Source organism: Schistocerca cancellata, chromosome 1 (genome assembly GCF_023864275.1).
Source record: "Schistocerca cancellata isolate TAMUIC-IGC-003103 chromosome 1, iqSchCanc2.1, whole genome shotgun sequence".
Taxonomy (NCBI): Eukaryota; Metazoa; Arthropoda; class Insecta; order Orthoptera; family Acrididae; genus Schistocerca; species Schistocerca cancellata.
Window position 1 is genome coordinate 1,169,270,199 of NC_064626.1, and position 18,042 is coordinate 1,169,288,240.

Sequence of the window (18,042 nt, forward strand, 5' to 3'; positions counted from 1 at the left end):
CAGAACCCTGTGCAGGCTATTCCAATCCAGGAATGCCGTTGCCCACCAGTTGTTGCCTCACAGATGCTGCTTCATGGCAGGGTCCACCAACATGCTGATGCAACCTTCATGTCTGGACTGGTCCTCTCAAGAGTATGCAGTAAACAGCACTGTAAAACTTGTTCATATCGTTCTGCATTTAGTGTGTCTCTCTCTCTGTCTCTTCTTCTTATCGCATGTGGGGACCACAGACTAACCACAAGAAACACCCCTGTACTGTAACACCACTTCCTCCTACTTCACTGTTAGCACTACACAGGATAGCAGGTACTCGCCAAATGCAAACCCTGCCATCGGACTACCTCAGTATATGATTTGATATATGAGTCCAAATCAGTTGTTTCCTGTCATCCACTGTAGAGCGCCACAGCTCTTTACACCACCTCAGGTTTACGCCAGCCTTGAAACCAGCAATGTGTGGCTTACGAGGAGCTGCTTGACCATTGTATCCCCATCTTCTAAATGTATTATCTGGACTGCTGGTAGCACACTGGAAGACATGAGTGATACCTTCCACTGATTTTGTAAGATTTTTGTATGAACACAATAAGCAAAACTCGACGATCACTGTCCTTCAGCACATGAGGCCTGTGGTTGTGTTCCCTTCACAATCTTGTCACCAACAGTTGACTTAGCCTGCTTTACAGGGGCTGAAATGTCTGTGATTGATCTGTTACTCAAGCAACATCTAGTGATTAGTCTATGTTAGAAGTCACTGTGCTCTTCTGTCTGACACATTCGACTGTTACTGCTTCTCTACTGAGCACACGCTAACTCTTGTATCCTTGTATATTGGTTATGCTGGTGGGTGTTTGTTTTAATTATGTATTTTTCCGTATATATGTGGTCATACTGCTGGCATACCCATACGTTGTTTGATTTCATACAAGGATATTTGCGTGTCCTTCGCACCAGCCTACTAAAAATCCTAAGAATGCCCCCCTTCCCAATGATCTAGATGCACGCGTTTTGTACAGGAAGGTCATGAAAAGTAAACACTCGCCCCATACTCTGGTGAGATTCAACGAGTGGTACAGATTGGAAACTCGCAGTCTGGAAACCAATCCGAATACAGCCACGTCATATCACATAGCTTGTTTGAAGACTCATGTAGTGATGCAATAGATGGAAACTTAAAGTCTAGCACAGTTCTACTCGTTTGTTTGACTTCCACTTTACTGTGTAGGGGTATGTAACAGGCGGTTGACATGTGTGCAGAGTTGATTTCTGCTGCTCCTCTGATATTTTTTCCATATAAGTATATCCTCTTATTGCTACCAGATGAGCTTTGCTACTTTTGTTTACCTCTTCCAAAACTGATGCATCTCCACAGCCATATCAGGACATCTACAAACTGTGAACTTTGGGTAATTGTTTATCCTAGTAATAAGCTATTCATTAGCTGACAGTGTGTCGACTGCACTTAGCATCCTGGAATGTGAGAGTTTCCCTTCCCCGTACGTGCAGAGTGCACACCCTCAGCAATGTAATTTATAGACAAATAATTTAAATTCTTCCAGCTAAAGAGCCTAACATCTTCGATGCAATTTATATACCGACATTCCGCAACAATATTACAGCAACTCTCAACTGCTGACAGCACTACACACATACAACTATGCATGCATATTACCAATCGTGAAGTCGATTTCAACCACTTGTACGTTATTTTTGACAATGCTATAGCCCCACGAATAACGAAAAACTCTTTACAAAACGATTCTGTAGGGGATGTAAGCACATTTAAATTCTTCCTGCTAAAGAGCATAACATATTCGATGTAATTTATATACTGACATTCCGCAACAATACTGCCTAGACTCCCCAGTAACAATGATAATGACATCGATGTGCTGGAAATATGCAGATAACCTAATTACATCGATATGGGACGCTGTCTAGTACGCTTTTCTCTATATGGCCAAATGGAACAACTGCAAAGTCATCTCTCCACAAGTGCAATCTACTATATGATATATATGACCTAATGGATGTCTTCCACAGTCATCGTTCTGCATTTGCAATCTAGTATATGGTACTTGCAAAGTAATGGAGGACTGATTTAGTGATTACACAGAACTTGGTAAACAATCTGCTTTGTCATTGGCTGGCATTGAAATTACTGAACAACTGGTAAAATTACTAAAATTGATAATGCTATCAACTGCAGTCCATATTACAATACATTGCCCCATATCAAGAGTGTCTTTCCAACCCATCTGTCAACTGGTATGCTGTTGATTACCATGTAATGATTGACTGGCACCACTTGCCTGAGATGGAGAGAGCATTGGCGAACACTGGATATCTGCTGCTTGTTACTGTGGAGCATGGGATTAAATGCAGAGGTTATCACCTTCAGATAGTTGTTTGAAAACGTTCCTCAATCCTTTAGGCTCGTCCTATTTCCATATGATGTGATGCCCTCCACCTTCTTTTTCCGCCAATAATCTAACAGTATCTCTTTTTATTTCTACTACCTTGTGAATGTTGTAAGCAGTATCTTCCGATGATGGCCAACACCAGAATAGTACTGCAAAATGAGGAAAACCCATCTTTGAAACAGAACACTAGACATCTGCTGTCATCGCACTGCGGACGGTGACATTAACTGTGTAGGTCATCACCTCCAGATAGCTATTGGAAACGTTTTACAATGGCACAACCTCTTCCAGTTTCCAAATGTCGTGAGGTCTTCCACATATTTGTTAATGAGAAACATCACCTCTGTGTTTTATTTTTTCCATTCTGTGTGTTGTGGGAGCTGATTAGTTTACACCATGTGATTTACACCTTTCTGTGAGAGAAAATGGATTAAAAAGTGTTAATGTCAATTTAATACCTGACTCAGACCTCGAAGTCATGGTAGAAAAACAAAGTGTATGATGGTGTACAAAGCTGTAGTCATACACTGCTTAGATGTGTTACAGTTGATAAACAATGTATTAAACTGCTTATGAATGAACAATACAGGATCTGCCAGGTTAGCCGAGAGTATTAATGTGCTGCTTCCTGTACTCGGGTAGGCGCGCTGACCCCGAATCGAATCTGCCCGGCAGATTAATGACGAAGGCCCGGTGTGTCAGCCAGCTTGCATGTGGTTTTTACGCGGTTTTCCACATTCCAGTAGGTCAATACCGGGCTGGTCCCCACGTCCCGCCTCAGTTACTCGACTCACAGACATTTGAAACACGTTCACACTATTTCGTGATATGATTTACACTAGATGAAGACAGCTGGGGTACTCTGATTTAGTCCGGGGGGGGGGGGGGGTATGGGGCGGCGGCAAGAAAAGCATCTGGCCACCCCTTCAAATTAACACTGCCACATCTGATTGTAACCCTGCCAACCCTGAAAAATTGCAAAATCTTTGGGTCAAAGGCAGTAGCAAAAGAAGAAGAAGAAGAAGAATGAACAATACAGGTACACTCTCTTGTAATGATACTTTGTGGAAATGGTTTTCCTCCAGTATAGTTGAAAAATCTTTACACAGGTCTGTGTGAGCAACTTCAACTTCTGGCCCCCTGCTCTAATGGAGGTATACATGTGTATGTAATATGCTCGATGTCAACACGCAAATGTTATTAATTTTTCGATGTCCTGGAAGAGAGGGACGCAGTAAAATCTTATAGGAGATTCTATTACAAGGAGTGGTATGCAGATATTCTCATCGAATCACGACTGCTTTTATTGTTATTGTCACGATTGCGTGTTTAAAAATAGGTGTTACCCAAGTCCTGTGATATTTCATAATTCATAGCCTCTAATACGAAGTCGACACGACTTGAATTATAGCTCGTTGTGGAAGTAAATTGGCTGAAACAGGCTATGATGCTCAAGTTTCTTATAAAACTAGAACGCAAGAATCTGTTGCTATTGCAAAACATTGTCTGTAATTTGAAAGAAATTTTACATGCCGATCGATAGAGTGCAGTTATGGAGCAAAAATGTCAAATGTAAGCACGCACACGGTAATAGGTTCTGATGTAATGGAAGAGGGGGAGACTCGGTAAAAGCTTACAGGATGTTCTGTTACAAGACAGCCCGTCATGATGTGTTTCGTAAACGTCGGTGTGATATAGCTTCGCACTGGTAAAATGGGTCTTGCCGTAGTGTACATAACAGCAACGTCCTCTTGAATTATAGCTTCTTGTTGTCGAACGTAGGATGATTGTGTTTTTTTTTCGATATGTGAGCAAAATGGTGTGAAAGATTGTATTCTCTAATGTTATTTCACATGTCTGATATGTTCGTAATACGCCTGCGCATGATAGTTCATTTACAGACACTGATTTGACAGTGAGAGACGCTCTTAGGTCATCTGATTTGTCCATCAAGCTGAAAGGAATTGCTTGACACAGATGTTTTTTCTTTGGAGTTTAAATTCTCGCTTTTCCTTTACTTTGATGATGGTTTCGAAACAACGACGACATTCTGTGGTGATCGGTAGCTTTCATAGCAAAATAGTGGATGTTCATTTTCCCAATTTTATACAGGTTGGTCATATGTGACTGGCAGCCATGCACTTCGTTGGATGTCTCGGAATTATGAGATGTGAATCGTAACATGCAGTCAAACATAAAAACTGTACCGAATTTGCTCATAAATCTATAAGATAATGAACTGGATCTACTTTCATGGTAAGAGGACATTTATTATGCTTTTACATTCAGATCGGCAGGCGCTTGCTGGAGCGGTGTGGGGATGGTCCAGTGGGTATGCGTGGTCGTCCAACACAGCTGTGAACCCACCAGGGTGTGGCTAGATTTTAGACTCATTTATCTCGTTTTGTTCTGCAGGCAGCCGGCGTTACGGCCTTTTGTGTTAGCGAAGAACCACCAAATGGAACATCCAGCCACGTGCCACATCGGGGATGCATCGTACTGAAGGCTCCACAACCAGATCGATGGAATGATTCTCTAGGAACTGCAGTCGACATAGGCGGTAAGCTGCTTGTTTTCCAAGCAGTAGATGTTTGAAAAAGTGATATGGAGAGTTCTCCAGAATTTCACTGTTGTTGCAGAGGGGTTCAGTCTTTCTTGGAAATATATTTAACAGATTGCATGAAGCGTCCTCTTTTTTTGTTTTGAAAGGATGCTTTCGTAATCGATTTGAATCCTTTTTCACTGCATTTGTGTTGATAGCTGATGAATCTACAATTCCCGATGCTTGTTTGCTTAGTGATACTGATTCGTAATCGTTACATTTTCAACTTTCAAATCATATGTACAACATGTTTAATATTCAAGCCTGCAAAATCTTACCTGTGTTGTCTTTTTCAGCCCATAAACGTGTGCAATGAGAAAAGAAATAAGCAAGGCTTGCCGGCATGATTTCTGGACTTCAAAAAATGAAATATTTTTGGAATGTCGAAGAAATAGAACTGCATGGAGATATAACTCCTTCCAGAAATGAATTCTTGTTTTATTAGGCTATCATTGCGTCAGTTTACACACATTCTCGCTCTGAAACCTTATCTTTGAAATGTCAGTTACTGTGTGGCCAATAACAGCAAAAAACGATAAATTCATTCTTGAAAACATTTCCATCCATTTGCAATTCAATAAATGTCACCAGTAGATAGCCCTGATGATATTAATGAGCATTTAAACAAGTACCGCCTACATTATTTAGTCCAAAAGACCACATTGTGAATAAATAAATTGTCTCAATAGCCTAGATCCTGTAAAATGGGTGTTTTTGTATAACAAGTACATAACACAAATTTTTAAGAGTGATAGCCTAAGCTCTGTGACATGTACGTTCTTCTTAAATAGAGATTCACATACTTTTAATAAAGATTTAATTAAATGCATGTGGTTTTCACACTTGGTTTTCGCACAAGATCATTGTATGTTTTTAACCATAGCTATCTGCTTCATTTCACAGAATATTTCTTGCCAGGGCCTCTCTATGGTAGGCTTTCAGGAACAACCTACTTGATTTGAATTTCATTTTGATGTTTCCAAGCTACAGAAGCATACACCAAACTTTGTGATAAATCAACGGTAATGCTAGGATGCCATGTAACTACTGTTGATACTTATTCATTCATCCATTATATAGGAGGTCAAATATGGCACAATTTAGGTCTACTTGTCAAATATGATCATGAACTAAATATGCGTAATAAGAAGAGTTATGTATTTTTGAAGTGTTGACGGGAATAACGATCGAGGCCCATAAAAATTTTAAATTTATTTCAAAATGTTATCTTATAGAGGACTGCATGTACTATAATGTGATAACGTTCGTTTTTTGCAAAAGCGATCAAGGTGGCAGAAAATCTGTGCTAAACTTTTGGTATACTTGAGAAAACTGATCAAGCTTACTCGGTACTGAGGAAGAATGATCAACGTTAATTTTCTATTCAGTGCTTTTTTTTTCTTCTTTTATGTTTCATCTTATGATGCTATATCTTCATGTTACTGGCTTTCCAACAGTAGTTGGCAGTCAATCACACAATTTAAACGAAGTTCCAGCTGTTACATTATTTATTAGTAAAGCAATGACCGATATAAAACTGTGCCACTTTGGGAATCCACAGTACACTGGAAAACGGACTTTTTCTCAGTAAGATGAGCACAGACACTCATGTGTTAGTATTACCGAGATCTGCATAAATTTATTTCTTAAGTGAAATGAACCCATTAGAAATGTCGGAACATAAAGATGAACATTCCAGTTCTGTAGAGAGCACAAGTGCAAGGAAATGAAAAGTGTTGGGAAGTATTTATTATTCTTCAAAAAGATTATGGGTCACAGTCACATTACAAGTAACGATTGTAAACGCTTGCGATTAAGATGTTTCCAGAATGCTCCATTTATGCAAATGAATAGATTGTTGAAGGAATTCAATCAAATAACGTCCTGCGATGCACAAAACTCATTTGACTGGACTTATCACCGTAAATCCTGTGCTGCGAAGAAAACCAAAGAAAAGTGCAGATTAAGCTACATGTCATGATTTTTTCTGTGGCTATAAGATGTGTTTTAATAGAGATGGACAAATACACAATCTTCAGGTATGTCAACCAGCAGTTTTGGCATTGCCTGGCGTCACCAACAGTTGTCTTATTAGGCTACTACAGGGAAACCCCATGTGAAGAGCAGAAAAATCACAACACTAGACCAAACAAACTTAAAGGATAAACCGTATCTAAAATACATAAATATATACAGTCACTGAGAGGCGGAAAATTACATTATAGGATTCGTCGTAGGAAACGGTTATATGTATCTGAAAAAATTAGTATTATAAGTTACACCAGTCATATGTGGCATACGAACAATATCAACTGATTTTTATGAATAACTGCAACGAAACACATGTTCAGTGTGTGACAAATTGAGAGCCGACTCTTCTACACTTGATTTACAGACAAATAACGAGAAAAAATATACCACAGATACAAGCTTTGAATAAACAGAAACATCTAACGACTTGAACTACATAAGAGGAAAGCATATAAGTTTCACGAGATTAAACATTCCGAACGTTGAAATCTAGAAAATCTATGCTTGAGAAAGCAATATTTGTGGATTACCAGAAGAATCTTCTGATTCCTAAGATTCCAACCAATCAAGCCTATTACCACAGGCAACTATCATTTTACTCACTCAATATTCATTTGCTTTCTTATGGGAGATCTGTATTTTTTATGTATGACGACACATTTTCCAACAAAGGAGTTGATGAAGTGTGTTCAATGTTCTGCCATTTCTGTTCGGAAATTTGGCCTGACTCTGTGGGTGAACTCAGTGTATTTTCAGATTCCTGTTCTGGACAAAAAAAAAAAAAAAACACCTGAAGGTAATGTTTTGGGGCAACGAAGATGGCGGCGTCGACTTCAAGTTTTTGACTTCGTGACAACTCCACTTATTTTTACCTCCATGTGATATACTGTTGTGCTATTGACACCTCTGATTTTTTATTCTAAGTTTTCGTTTTCATAGTAATCGAACTGCTTTGATTCATTATTTCGTTTTCTTAACGAATTTTGAACGCTTTTGATTAGTAAAGGAATTGAGTAATTACGATGGTCTTAGTGTGTATTAACTGCTGTAGAAAAGTAATAACGTTAACTATGTCTCTGTAGTAAATATCGTTTTTGAAAATACAAATGTCTTTCACAACAAAGGTAATGCTGATTCTCTCGCAGTCTTCACTTCCTTAACTAGAGCTTGTCACTAATGATCACGATATTTCTAGTACTTTATTGTATGGCGTAATGTTCGCTACTAATTAAGAAATTATAAATGTGAACGCCTGGTATTCTCACAGTTTTACAGACTCCTAGTCTTCTTGGCACTTTATTCTGTGAAACTTATCTACGAAATTTGGACCTTTTCAGAGGAGGGAGATAGCGGGCCATGTATGACCCCTGTGACAGACACACACTTTGGGTTCGCCTCTGATTCTTCATGTCCAATACGTAAATTAAAGAAGCCTTCATCTATGATACAATAAATAAAGAATTCTCTTCCACTCATATAAACGTGAGTCCTAGTAGATATATACACATGTAAAGAGATTAAAGAGGTGCAATCTCACCTGGGGCGCACCGCACCGACGCTACTATGAGCAACAGAAGTAACGTTGTCTGCGACATGGTGTTCTTAATTCGCCTACATCGTACACGGCGTAGTTATAGCGGCAGCCATCGCAACCAGATGCCAGTCAATGACGATATTATGTCGTTAACAGTCTTATCGCTGTCAGCTGATAATTGCAAGAGCGTGACAAAGTTCTTGTGCCATCATCCTAACATCTAATTATATCACGTAATAATTAAGTTTTCAAGATGTCATGATAGCTAACATATCAATGTCCATGGGTCGGGAATTGCTCTCATCGTTCTGTTTTGTTATCAGACCAGTCAATCAGCTGGACAGACAGTCAGTGATTTCCCTTTCCATGTTTTCCTGAGATACATCGTATCACCGCTGTAACCGTTCTCCTTCTTCAAGCAGTTATCAACAAACGACGCAGTGCAGGGCTAGTAACGGAGGATAATGCTTTGAGATCTCCAGAAACTGATGCTGCAGAAACTTCGGACCGTCAATAAAACAGCCGCCAGCCGAAGAAGATTAAACAGATGCTCCCAGGTAACACGTCACGAAGTCGCCACGAATGGAAAAATGGAAATGTCGTGTGGCTAGGGCCTCCCGTCGGGTAGACCGTTCGCCTGAATGTCTGAATGTCTGAATGTTTATTTAAGACCGGGCAGTGTCTGTTGAAGCACAAAAGTCAAAGCAAGTAATGTACACAGAAGCTTTTTGGGGAATCCAGTGGTGATGGCACCCCAAATATACATCTCATTCTGAAACGATGAATTGTTACAAATTGTTGCTACAATCAAGTTAAAGGGCTCGTTGTTATTATTTCTTTTGCGCCAACATCTCCAGCTCACAGAGTAACTGCGCATGCTGATCGGCGATAGACAAGTACTATTTCCATTGTCTGCTAGTTTTTTTTTTCAGTACAGTTTGGTCACAAAATTCTTTGTTTTGAATTTTCCTAATGTATGTAATACTCCATATGGTTATAAATTGTTTTCTGGTGGTTTATAGCAGGGTTTACTTGTGTGTGAAGTTCCCCTGTTACTTCATTGCATTTATTTAAAGATCCTGTAAAATTTGTCAGTGGCTGAATTATCGTAGGTTAGTGGGTTGTGGAGTACTTCGTGAGTTTTGTAGCACGTGGTTTCGCCATGGTGAATGTAGCGGGGCAGCTAGTGCCGAATCTAGTAATGCAAAAGGAAGTTGTTGTGTAATAGCACCTCTGACGCTTACTGCTTGTAAAACGAAAACGTATGTATCTTAAATGTATTACTTTGTGCTTAATTTCAGAATATAATTCTAGAGGTAAAATATTAACCTACTTTGTTCCTTTATGAGAAGCTCTTCTCCTTGAATTATTAAGTATATACTTAAAGATTTTCTAACCGCCATAAGGCTCTGCAGAACATTAATCGATCGGAGCCATAAACCGCCAATAGCTTTATGTAATAATTTACAGGCTTCACCTATCTTCTAGAATACTATTACAGGAATAACAGTTCCATAGAATATTCAGTCTTTTAATGAAACCATAAAACACGAGTGATCAGGAAAAATTTTTTTTTTGCTTACGTAATAAAATGAACTGAATTGCTGGACTTCGCTTCAGAAATCTGATAACAGTGAATGTTTTATTAAAGAATTAACTTGAAGACAAGTACTGAACGGATAACCGAAATTTAGTTCTTCTCATTCTGGATGTTCAAATGCTTCATTACAATATTTTTTCGTTATGTGAGTGTTTTTATTGGCAGTCCTTCTGGATTATGTACGTTATTTGTCGGACAAACCTAAAGAATTTCATACTACTTGTAACCTCCCACTCACTTATCGAGCTTAATGACAGTGAAAAATTAAACCGCGTGCACCTAATAGAAATTTGGGAAAAGCAATCGTCACCGAAGTTAATTTGTCGTAAAGAGGGAGGAAAGGGTTACATCTAAATGAAAGGAAAAATGCAAATGAAATTCGTGGAAATTAATTTTGAAAATGGGTAAAGTTAATAAAGAAGGTAAATGTGCAGTCGTTACATTAACAATTAATTGGCGTTAATTAGATATTTGAGATTTGGGGAAAATTATGGTCGCCAGTCCAATGGACAACTACTATAATAACTGAAAATGAAAGATTAATGCACATATAATTAGCACTAAAAGCGTGGCAACTGAAGGTTGACACGTGTTGTGTGAAAACTGAATGTTTGTCAGAAGTAATAAATTTCGCTACACTCTGACTTAATTTAGCAAAAGAATTAATAAAATCGGAAAATTGAAAGTTAATTTTGTGACTGAAATTAATAGTGAACTTTGCTTCTGAAGCACTACGAAATAAAATAAAATATGGTTAGTCTTGGGCTACCTCAACATTCATTACAAAAGCTACTTGAATCTATGCAATTTAGTAATAAGAGATTTAACTTTGAACTTGAATAAAATGATTCTGATTAACAGTGGTAAAATTTAGTACGTACCAAGCTGAGCTGCAGTCACAGGTAAGCTAAAATATGGTAACAAAACTCGCACTCTTAATTTGCGCTTGTGCAATCTAAATATTGTAGCCAGCTATGAATACCTTAACTGAACTTTGAAATCAAAGCAGCGAAATGGAATGATATTACTTTAATGCTGGCGTTTGAATTTCAACAACACTCGAGTTCATTCCGGAAAAGGAAGGCACCCTGCTTGGTAATGGAATTGGGACAATGAGCAACAAAGGTTCATGCTAAGTTGCTGTAATTTTGATGCAACAATTTTAAAAGTTTGAAAAGCTGAGGTCTGCCATACAGTTCTAAAACTTTACGTGCTTCCAGTCTTCCTTGTTGGTTGATTGAAGGTTTGAAGCCGTCGATCGAGGAGGTGGCGACAGTCACTCATTGTCGGCCGTCGCTGTTGCAGAAGCTGGATGTTGGCGCGCCTCCTTCTCGACACGGTCACCAGACGAAACGGGCTCTTGATGCGCGCCAGCTAATGCTTCCCGTCCGCCACACCATGTCAGAAACTATCATGGCAAGTCGATCGCAATTACATGCTGCCAAACCCCGAAAGCGCGGCAACTCTCGGGAGCGTCACACAACACACGTGCTCCACTCGCTACTCCAGTCAGACTCTCTCTGCCCATGCTCCATGCGGCAGAGTTAATACTACCAAAGATCCTAACACTTTGGTTCTCCACATGACCTATCGATGTAATCGTTGGATATCATAGTTTTCCTTAGGCCAGACCCAGCGTAAAAATACAAATAATATTTACAAAACAAACCAATTATACATCGACATAAATGCTAATTATATATATATATATATATATATATATATATATATATATATACACTCCTGGAAATTGAAATAAGAACACCGTGAATTCATTGTCCCAGGAAGGGGAAACTTTATTGACACATTCCTGGGGTCAGATACATCACATGATCACACTGACAGAACCACAGGCACATAGACACAGGCAACAGAGCATGCACAATGTCGGCACTAGTACAGTGTATATCCACCTTTCGCAGCAATGCAGGCTGCTATTCTCCCATGGAGACGATCGTAGAGATGCTGGATGTAGTCCTGTGGAACGGCTTGCCATGCCATTTCCACCTGGCGCCTCAGTTGGACCAGCGTTCGTGCTGGACGTGCAGACCGCGTGAGACGACGTTTCATCCAGTCCCAAACATGCTCAATGGGGGACAGATCCGGAGATCTTGCTGGCCAGGGTAGTTGACTTCTAGAGCACGTTGGGTGGCACGGGATACATGCGGACGTGCATTGTCCTTTTGGAACAGCAGGTTCCCTTGCCGGTCTAGGAATGGTAGAACGATGGGTTCGATGACGGTTTGGATGTACCGTTCACTATTCAGTGTCCTCTCGACGATCACCAGTGGTGTACGGCCAGTGTAGGAGATCGCTCCCCACACCATGATGCCGGGTGTTGGCCCTGTGTGCCTCGGTCGTATGCAGTCCTGATTGTGGCGCTCACCTGCACGGCGCCAAACACGCATACGACCATCATTAGCACCAAGGCAGAAGCGACTCTCATCGCTGAAGACGACACGTCTCCATTCGTCCCTCCATTCACGCCTGTCGCGACACCACTGGAGGCGGGCTGCACGATGTTGGGGCGTGAGCGGAAGACGGCCTAACGGTGTGCGGGACCGTAGCCCAGCTTCATGGAGACGGTTGCGAATGGTCCTCGCCGATACCCCAGGAGCAACAGTGTCCCTAATTTGCTGGGAAGTGGCGGTGCGGTCCCCTACGGCACTGCGTAGGATCCTACGGTCTTGGCGTGCATCCGTGCGTCGCTGCGGTCCGGTCCCAGGTCGACGGGCACGTGCACCTTCCGCCGACCACTGGCGACAACATCGATGTACTGTGGAGACCTCACGCCCCACGTGTTGAGCAATTCGGCGGTACGTCCACCCGGCCTCCCGCATGCCCACTATACGCCCTCGCTCAAAGTCCGTCAACTGCACATACGGTTCACGTCCACGCTGTCGCGGCATGCTACCAGTGTTAAAGACTGCGATGGAGCTCTGTATGCCACGGAAAACTGGCTGACACTGACGGCGGCGGTGCACAAATGCTGCGCAGCTAGCGCCATTCGACGGCCAACACCGCGGTTCCTGGTGTGTCCGCTGTGCCGTGCGTGTGATCATTGCTTGTACAACCCTCTCGCAGTGTCCAGAGCAAGTATGGTGGGTCTGACACACCGGTGTCAATGTGTTCTTTTTTCCATTTCCAGGAGTATATATATATATGTATAGAAATGTCGTATCTTAAGGTAACAAAACAAGGAAAAAAAATTATAGTACAATAGATGCAAATAGGAGGATATGCATTTCCTGCGTTGCATACTGACGTCACATACAAGAAGCTTTATCAGACATATTGGTTCACAAGATTAATTTTAACAATCTTTCAAGATCTTTTGCTCTCGTAGTGTCATATCATTAATAGTTATATACGCAAGGTAATTTTCTATGCTTTGTCGCTGTATTCATTTCACTGTTTTCACACGCCGAGTATCTGCGCCGCCTGTGTATGTGACCATTACAGACAATTCCGGTCGCGTAAGCATCGACCAAGTAAGATCAATATGATGATTCATTCTTAAACGTTATATGTAAAATAAACTCAAATAAAAATATACACTAAGAGAGGGAAGATCACGTTACCTCTCGCAAAGCTGCAGGATATGTGGTAGAAATAGACTAATAGTGTAGAATGAAGTTTGAATATGGCCCAGTTAGAAGATGTTGTTCCAGAACTGGAGAGGCTGTGGAGAAAGAGGGTGGAAAAATGAGAACCATCAGTTGGCAGTACGGCCTTTAGGAAGATAACGCTCCCCGTTTGTTTAATTTTGACTGTTAAGAGTAGATCCAGGGATTGTGTCGCTGGAAGTTGTCTTTTATCTGAATATTTTGAAATTGCACCAGTTGTCTTTATTTTCTAAGCACAAATTTAGAAAATTCATGGTATTATTTTTCTGGCATTCAGCTGTGAATTTTATTTTCTCGTGTATATTATTAAACAAATTTATGATGTTATTGGTGTCCTTACTTTCACCTTTGAGTAATATTAAGATATCATCTATGTATATTTTGTAGTACACCATGTTTTTTAAGCGGGGTTCCTGGCTGCTGACTTTCTGTTCTAGGAGGTTTATGAAACTGTCTGCTGTTGTGGGTGTGGCCGAGCGGTTCTAGGCGCTACAGTCTGGAACCGCGCGACCGCTACGGTCGCAGGTTCGAATCCTGCCTCGGGCATGGATGTGTGTGATGTCCTTAGGTTAGTTAGGTTTAAGTAGTTCTAAGTTCTAGAGGACTGATGACCTCAGATGTTAAGTCCCATAGTGGTCAGAGGCATTTTCTGCTGTTGTGCCAGATATGGATGACTCCATGGCTAGCCCATCTGGCTGTTGATAAATATTGCCATTGAATGCAAAGTAACTGTAGTTGACGATTATTTTGGAAATTTGTGGCAAATTCCTATGGGACCAAACTGCTTAGGTCATCAGTCCCTAGGCTTACACACTACTTAATGCAACTTACGCTAAGAACAACACACACACCCTTGCACGAGGAAGGACTCGAATCTCCGACAGGGGGAACCGCGCGAACCATGGCAAGGCGCCTGTGACCACGCGGCTATCCCGCTCGGCTGATGATTATTTGTAGTAACTATATATATATAATAATTTTAGCTTGTCAACATTTTTGTGCATTAGAAAGTTTTTATTATTGCAATGGCTTCTTTAACAGGGTGAAAGGTGGCTACACTGAGCCACAGCGCCAAAAATCGCGCCAGAGAGAGTATTGTTCCGCCGCCTCCACTGGCAGGGCGTGTTGAGAGGTAGCGGCAGGCTGTTCTTGCCGAGCAGTTGTGGTGGACACAGCTTGTAGCTGAAGTGGGATGAGATGTGGTAGTGCAGAGTGTTGTTCCATGTTTTATGCAGCTATTGATGGGAGAGATAGCAGATGTTGTTCCAATGCAGATATTGTAATGATCTGAGTGCTTTTCGTCAATATAAATTAAGGTAACTAACTACTGTTCTTTATTTTCTTATTATTTGTGTGTCCTGAATAATGTGTCATTACAGGTTCAGTCAACAAAGCATCTGGCTTGTGTTCTTGTATTAGAGTGTAATTCTGGGTTTCGTGCACAATTATAGTATTTCCAATTTTCTTTTATCACGTCAGTATAAATGATATTTAAAATTTCTTGTCTTGTTGAAGAAGAACCGTGCCAGATGTGCGTTGAGTCACACTCCCACACACAGAACAGTTATACTTGTGCTTTGGTTTCGTAGGTTTTATAGTTGCTGGGGACTTAATTAATTAATTGTGTTAACGAAAATTTTCATTTCATTCTTTGTTGTCATTCTATGCAGTCAGATAGCGTAACAATTAGTTGTCAGGGCCAGCCGTTTACGAGACTTGCGTAATCGGACCTACAGCTACTAAAATTATTTGCATTTTAATTTTTCATTTTATTAAGCCCCCATGCACGTGGCGACCGCTGCTTCGGATCGTCCCTTGGAATTCTTCTGATTGTAAAAATAGTAGACCGTAGTCTTGTAGTAATTTGTAGTTTAGTAATTGTAGTTTGTATTGCATGTGTAGATTTGGTGATTGTCATTCTTCTATTGTTCGTTAATCGTGTTTGAAGGAAGCATTTCGTGGGATTGATATTGTTGGTGATAAAGTGTCATTGTGTATAAATTTCATATAGTGACGAGTTTTGTACATTTAGTAAATGATTACGCGATCAATGAAAAAGGCAAAAATGATGAATAGTGAGAATGACGAAATTGTTAACATGGCGAACTCGCCAACACAGGAGAACAGTGTGATGAATAATGAAGTGGAAAACAATTTAATAAGTCGAGAAAATAGTCCGGTACCATTTCAAAATTTTTCTCAATCAGAAAATTCACAACAGAATTCGAGATTAACGACAGAAGATTCTGGAATAGTATCGAACACAGATGGCCTTATGGCTATGCAGAAGGAAGTTGGTTTTGTGGGAAATGTGAGGGGTGAAAAGAATTCTGAAACAGTTACTTTGGAGCAGTTGATGAGTGCTATATTAAATATGGGAACAATGCAAACTCAGTTACGATCTGAATTAAAAACAGATATGGGAACAATGGCAACACGGTTAGACTCTCTGGGATCACAAATGGGAACAATGGAAACACGGTTAGACTCACAAAGGGAAACAATGGAAACACGGTTAGACTCATTGGGATCACAGTTAGGATCTGAATTTAAAACAGAGATTGGAACTTTGGAAACACGGTTAGACTCACGAATAGGGACATGTTTCAAAAATATGAAAGATGAATTAAAGAAAGAAATCAAAGAAGAAGTACAACCGATTTTGAATTCTCACAATAATAGATTAATGGCAGTAGAGATTAGACAAAGGGAACAGGATAGAGAACAGGAGGAAAGAGATCACGTGATAGTACAGAAATTTTCAGAGTTAAATTTACAACGTGCAAAAGATAAGGAAGAAATATTTGAGAGAATCGAGGATTCCGTACCAAATGACAGATTAAATAACCTAACACAACAGTATGAACAGTTAACTACTAAATGCGTTAATACTGAAACGCGAGTCGCGACACTAACGGAAGACGTAAATAAACAGAAAGAACAAATTGGTGACTTATCGGAAAGAGTGGAGGAGATTTCAGATAAGTTGACAAATCTTAGTTTAAATGGGGACAGAGATTCAGATGACACAGCTCCATTGCCATTTTCAGAAACCGAAGAGTACCAGAGCATAAATAAACATGTTGAAAATCAGGGAAAATTTAATGAACGCGTGAAAAAGGAATTTGAGGCATTAAAAAAGCAAGTCAAACAAATTGAAGGCGAAATCGTAGGAAAAGACGGCAAAAGAAATTTAGAATCACAGATACCAGAGGGGTTTGAAGAAAATAATTGGTTTCATTTACGGGATGCAACAAGAGAGCGCCAGGCGCGCGAACTTGACAATAATCGACCTTGGGACTGGGACAAACGCGGTAGGTCTTTGTCGCCACGAGGCGAAAACTTTGACTATAAACACTTTTTGACTGTTCGGAAATTTAAGATCTTCCGCAATTCTAAGAATGACATACATCCATGTTCATGGTTAGATCAATTTATGTACGCACTTCCACCAAATTGGCCACTAAGTCACAAACTGGAATTTATGTGTGGGTATTTAGAAAACGAACCGGCGACGCGGATGCGCGCAATCATTAGAGATTGTAATAGCCTAAATGATTTTTATCATGCATTTCTATCGGCATATTGGTCCGAAAACACGCAAGACAGAGTCAAACACAGTCTTATCATGCAGCGTAATTTCAAACAGTCTGAATTCCGCACGCCAGCGGAATATTTTGAAGACATGATTCGAAAGAATCAGTTCCTTTCCAACCCTTATAGCCCGACTGAATTAATTCGCATTTGTTTAACCAAGCTGCCACAATCCATAAGACAAATTGCTTTAGCCGGAAGATGTAAAGACGACATTGAGACTTTTAAGACTTTGCTACAAGAACTCGAGTACGACAATGACGACGGGACTACCTGCAATTTTTTCAGTAACAGTAATTATGATAGATTTTCAGAGAAAAGGGACAGTGATCGGAACGGACGTTATAGCGGTAATTTTGAGAATGACAGACGAAACAGACAGGACAATAGATACCAGCCTTATGACAATAACAGGCGTTCTAACAGAAATTACACAGACAATTATAATAACGGTAATTCGTACCGGAATGATCAATCATACGGAAACAGTAATCGGTATTATCAAGACAGAAATTATTCAAACAGTAATAGAAATTCTTACTACAGAAATAATCCGGGTAGTAGATACAACAATAATTTCAGAAGTGACAGTCGAAATTACACAAGAAGTAGTTATGCAGACAGACAGGAAA

The 18,042-nt window shown here is 40.2% G+C and overlaps 1 protein-coding gene across 1 annotated transcript in view; it reads right to left on the minus strand.

Annotated features, from left to right (window-relative positions):
* LOC126138912 (mite allergen Der f 3-like) overlaps positions 1-8,651 on the minus strand; it is a 52,413-nt gene extending 43,762 nt beyond the window's left edge. Inside the window, exon 1 of the mRNA XM_049915224.1 lies at positions 8,594-8,651. Coding sequence (XP_049771181.1) covers positions 8,594-8,651 — 58 coding nt within the window. The remainder of the gene's footprint in view (positions 1-8,593) is intronic.
* Positions 8,652-18,042: the final 9,391 nt, after the last annotated feature.